This window comes from Aplysia californica, unplaced genomic scaffold (genome assembly GCF_000002075.1).
Source record: "Aplysia californica isolate F4 #8 unplaced genomic scaffold, AplCal3.0 scaffold00421, whole genome shotgun sequence".
NCBI lineage: Eukaryota > Metazoa > Mollusca > Gastropoda > Aplysiida > Aplysiidae > Aplysia > Aplysia californica.
Window position 1 is genome coordinate 323,983 of NW_004797691.1, and position 3,496 is coordinate 327,478.

The window sequence follows — 3,496 nt, forward strand, 5'->3', positions numbered from 1 at the left end:
CATAAGTGGATATGCGCTATATAAATGCAATCCATTATTATTATTATTATTATATTTTATGCTAAAGTAAAGCATCTGTTCTTTCACTCTCTCTCTCTCTCTCTCTCTCTCTCTCTCTCTCTCTCTCTCTTTCTCTCTCTCTCTCTCTCTTTCTCTCTCTTTCTCTCTCTCCTTCTCTCTCTCTCTCGCACTGCCTTTCTCTCTGTCTCTCTCTCTGTCTCTCTCTCTTTTTCTCTCTCTCTCTCCTTCGCTCTATTGCTCTGTCTCGCTCTGTCTCTCTGTCTCTTTATCTCTCTCTCTCTCTCTCTCTCTCTCTCTCTCTCTTTCTCTCTCTCACCCTCTCTCTCTATCTCTTTCTTTCTTTCTTTCTCTCTTTTTATTCCACAGCACACTAAAACATCACGCAAAAAGTTCATATATTACACCCGAATGTTCGCATTATCAAATATAATTTCTGGATGAAGTCGGTTATCTTGTTGTCTGAATGTAGCTTCATTGCTTTCGTTCAACATATATATCGTCATCTCCGAAAGGAAGTCCAACATTCTGCTGTCCAATTTTGGATTGTCAACGTGGTTAATAGTTTATGCATGTTATAATGTCGTCGGTAAGCTGATTAAATGAACTAAGCCGAACACGATTTTACAGGAGAGAGAAAAACTATTTAATTCTTTTAAGGTTTGTGCTTAATTTCATCTAGCATAACACCCACCAAACCACCAGTGAATTCCATTTGGTTTATGATTCGATCCACCAAAAAGTACCTCATGTCAGAGGGTGATGAAAATGTTATAAAAATATAAGTACAATCAGCTGACAACGCCCAAAAGGAAACAAACCTGAATTCGGTCGCAACTCCCTAAAAGATGAAAAGGAAATCTCTTATCAAGGATCCCAAATCTGCACAGAGAAAAAATAATATCTGAAAACTGGATTCAAAATAAGCAATGCAGGAAACAAACTTAGGATCAGATTCCTCAGAAATTTCTCTTTGGCACACTTATAACTATACGTTCACCTTTCCACACATGGAAACAGCTAGAAAAGGATGCACCGGACAGGCTTCGCTTGAGATGTTGTTGATGGTCTATGCTCCACTGGGAGTTATAAAAGGGCAAGAGAGAGAGAGAGAGAGAGAGAGAGAGAGAGATCCACATCCACCTTTCCCTATGGGAATGACTGGAAGGCTTCTTCTTTCATATTGATGACGACCATAATTGTACGACTTTCCCAGAGCCCCAGATGACCTTGTTCGCGCCGACAGACGAAGCTCTGGCTAAAGTCCCCGCTCAGGACCTGGCTGCCCTCACAGCTGACCCCCAGAAGCTGGCCCAGGTCCTCAGCTACCACGCCGTGGGAGACACAGCCTTTAAGGTCAGGGGAAGGACGAACGACAAAGTCCTGACTGCCGTCTCTGGGCAGCCAGTTAGGGTCAATCTCTATAACATTTTGCACGTGAGTATTTCAAGATTAAATCTTTTTTTTGTTTTTGACATCGTCAGCATAATTTTACAAACATCAGAGTCATTTTTAAAGTTTTGAGAAAACCAAAGAATAAGAGAGCGTCCAAATTAGAACTACGACTTGTGCACGTGATAATTTCATTGAAAACTGGGCAGGAAATAAGGAAACAGAATGATAGCATAGTTTTTCTTTTTATCTGTTTTAATTTTAATGTTCTCACATAGCATAAGCTGATTAAGAAATAGAATATAAGTTTAAAGTGTATAGCTTGGTACATGGAAGTCTTTCCTGTCTCCTTTTACGTTTGCAATAATTTTCCTAATGCCTTTTTTAGGCTCAGATCTTTAACCCCCGCCCCCCCCCCCCCCAATATCTGGCCTTTTTTTCTACTCGCTCCTGACCACCCTCCCCCCCCAAAAAATAAATTTTTTAAAATAAAAAAAATCGCTGGTCGCTGGAGTGTTTCTCGAATTTAAAATATTAGAAAGTCTCCTGTAAGCCCAGGTACAAAGCTTAATCCTCTACCAACTATCTCAATGGGAACTATAACTTAACAGTGACTACTGTTTCATTGAGAAATTCGCCAATGTTCAAAAGACACAATACACTAACCCCCCATCCCTGTACCTCACCTCTCCCTCTTCTCTTCATCCAGCCTCCAGCGGCTGTTTCCTTATTGTCAGGATGTTCATCATCAAGAGTAGGGATTAAAAAGATATATTTATGGTTATTATGAATAACCGTGTTGTTTGTTGTTGTTGTTGCTGTTGTTGTTTCGTTTTGTTTTTTGAGCTCAACATTTTGGTCTAACTAGTGCTCAGAGGGTAGAGATACCCTAACAATTCAATTAAAACTTTTGGTGACAATATTTACACTTGCGTCAGCGCTTGTAATGCCCAGGATCTATGCCTTGCTTGCAAATGCATTGAGCGAGATGACGAATATATTTGATTAGATACTTTCATCGTTCTACCTGGCTGTAGAGTTTCAAGTCAAATATCGGGTTGGTCCGCACAGGTAGGGTCTAAGTAAACCGTCTCCTAAATATCTAAATGTTTTTTAAATAATAACGACAATGGCAATGACAAACCTTATTCATCTACGAGGAATATATGTTGCCTTTGTTGTTTGCAACGACGGTGTTAATACAAAGCCCATATTGAGCACTCACGATTGCACACAACTAAAAAGGACATAAATGTGCAACATTCATCATTGCCTTTCTAATCCTAGATCAGGGAATAGGCCACCAACAAACACTTTTAACATTTCCCTATCCAAGACTAGTCTCTTGGTATTATTTCATGTCTTTGCACTTTTCTGTACATTATTCTTTGCGACACTACTCCGGGATAAGCTTGGCCTTTCGCCTTGATCTCTTACGCTGTGGATTCCAATCAAACTTTGTTTCTCAGCCGCCTGGCTTCCTGATAGTACATGTATATGCACATCCGATCCAAAGCCACCACCCTCCTCCTATTTCATCTCCGACTGGGTTCTGTCTCATTCTCCTGAACACTTCCTCGAATGTGACCCTGTCTAGCCATACATACATTTTGATATCACGATGACATAAACACTAATTAGTCAGTCATCGTTACAATGCATCTAATTATCTCATATGCTCAGGTGGCTTCAGCGGAGGGCGTCAAGATCACTGAGAGAGACATCCATGTGGACAACGGCTACGTTCAGGGCATTGACGGCATCATGGTACCCCCCGAGGGCGACATTGTCGATCTGGTGACCAAGAGATCTGACATGAAGACTTTGGGCTTATTGCTTAGTAAGGCTGGTCTGATAGATGTCATTAAAGGTGGGTTAACATGCATGTAAGTCAGTTGTGATGTAGTTTTAATTAATTCTTTATGAGAGTCACCAAGCACTTTTGGTGGATTTTAAGCGCTATACAAACTGACGACAACGACAACGACGACAACGACGACGACGACGACGACGATGATGATGATGATGATGATGATGATGATGATGATGATGATGATGATGATGATGATGATGATGATGATGATGG

At 40.7% G+C, this 3,496-nt stretch overlaps 1 protein-coding gene across 1 annotated transcript in view; it reads left to right on the top strand.

Moving 5' to 3' along the window:
* The first annotated feature begins 1,229 nt into the window (after nt 1–1,229).
* Nucleotides 1,230–3,496, top strand: part of LOC106012588 (transforming growth factor-beta-induced protein ig-h3) — a 5,764-nt gene continuing 3,497 nt past the window's right edge. The window contains exons 1-2 of the mRNA XM_013085955.1: nt 1,230–1,455; nt 3,094–3,280. Of these exons, the coding sequence (XP_012941409.1) occupies nt 1,243–1,455; nt 3,094–3,280 (400 nt within the window). The 5' untranslated portion in view covers nt 1,230–1,242. The remainder of the gene's footprint in view (nt 1,456–3,093; nt 3,281–3,496) is intronic.